At 41.6% G+C, this 1,205-nt stretch overlaps 1 protein-coding gene across 1 annotated transcript in view; it reads left to right on the top strand.

The window, feature by feature from the left end:
* Nucleotides 1-444, top strand: part of LOC106794745 (uncharacterized) — a 6,149-nt gene extending 5,705 nt beyond the window's left edge. The window contains exon 2 of the mRNA XM_014762629.1: nt 380-444. Coding sequence (XP_014618115.1) covers nt 380-444 — 65 coding nt within the window. The remainder of the gene's footprint in view (nt 1-379) is intronic.
* The last annotated feature ends 761 nt before the right edge of the window (nt 445-1,205 follow it).

Genomic DNA, 1,205 nt, shown 5'->3' with positions numbered 1-1,205 from the left:
AGCAGAGGGAAACACCAGCCTTGTAGGAAAGTAAGGCAAGCCAGATTTGATTAAGATTCCAAAGGACTGACTAATTTCACTCTTGTGTTTTATGCTTTCATTTTGAGATGTTGACAGATGCGGAAAGGACCACAGAAAGAAGGAGGAACTAAAGCCATTGATAGTGTTGGAACACTCAGAACTTGCTTGAGAATTTATTTGCTTTTATTCTTGGTTTGCTTGGGGACAAGCAAAGTTTAATTTGGGGGATTTTGATAACTGCTAAATAATTGTGAATTAATAGTAGTTAATTAATCAAATTTTGGCCTAGAATTAATTATTTAGCAGTTATTTATAATTAAAAGTTGAAAAATTAATTAAATTGAATTTCTGGTTGCAGATATGAAAATTGAGGTTACATTAAGCAAAAAGGCAACAGAAATGGAGAAAAAGAAGGAGTTCTGAAGCAGGCTCAGCCCAACACTCGTGCTAAGCGCGCCTCAGGCGCTAAGCAAGCAAAGAAGATAGGCGCTAAGCGAGGCGTTGAGCTCGAAGATGCAGAATCTGTTACGCGCGCTAAGCCCCAGCTACGCGCTAAGCGCGCGATCCAACAGAAGCACAGGCTAAGCCTGCAGCGCGCGCTAAACGCACGATCCGAACGCGCTAAGCGCGAGGTGTCGCGCTAAGCGCGAATCTGAAGGCCCAAAGCCCACTTCAGCAGCTATAGAGAGCCAGTCCCAAGGAATCAACACATCTCGCCTCAGAGCAATTCCCTCAGCACTCCAAGCTTGAGCTCTCCCTTCTCTCTCTATATTCTTTGTTTTTATTATCCCTATTCTTTCTTTCGACCCCAGTTGTAAGCCCTCAATGGCCATGAGTGACTAATCCCCTAGCTAGGGCCTGACAGACCTAAAAAGCCAACGATGTACGGTGTACTTTAAAGAATTATCAATGCAAAGAGGATTTATTGCAGGTTTTTCTGTTCTAATTCTTTTCTTGTTATCTTGCATTCATTCTTGAATTTCTTTTGGGTTTTATTTGCTCGGGAGAGGGTATTTCCTAATAAGGGTTTAAGATTTAATGCATGCATTGGTTTTAGGGGTTATGCACTTGGGAAAGGGTAACAGCTAATAGAACATGTTAAGAAAAGAATCCTTGGGTTAGCATTGCTAGGCATAGAATGATGACTCAATGCCCACGCATTTAGCAACATTTAGAATTTAACC

This window comes from Glycine max, chromosome 10, assembly GCF_000004515.6.
Source record: "Glycine max cultivar Williams 82 chromosome 10, Glycine_max_v4.0, whole genome shotgun sequence".
In the NCBI taxonomy this organism is placed as follows: domain Eukaryota; kingdom Viridiplantae; phylum Streptophyta; class Magnoliopsida; order Fabales; family Fabaceae; genus Glycine; species Glycine max.
The sequence above is the reverse complement of the archived record's forward strand: the minus strand, read 5'-3'. Positions and strand labels throughout refer to the sequence as shown.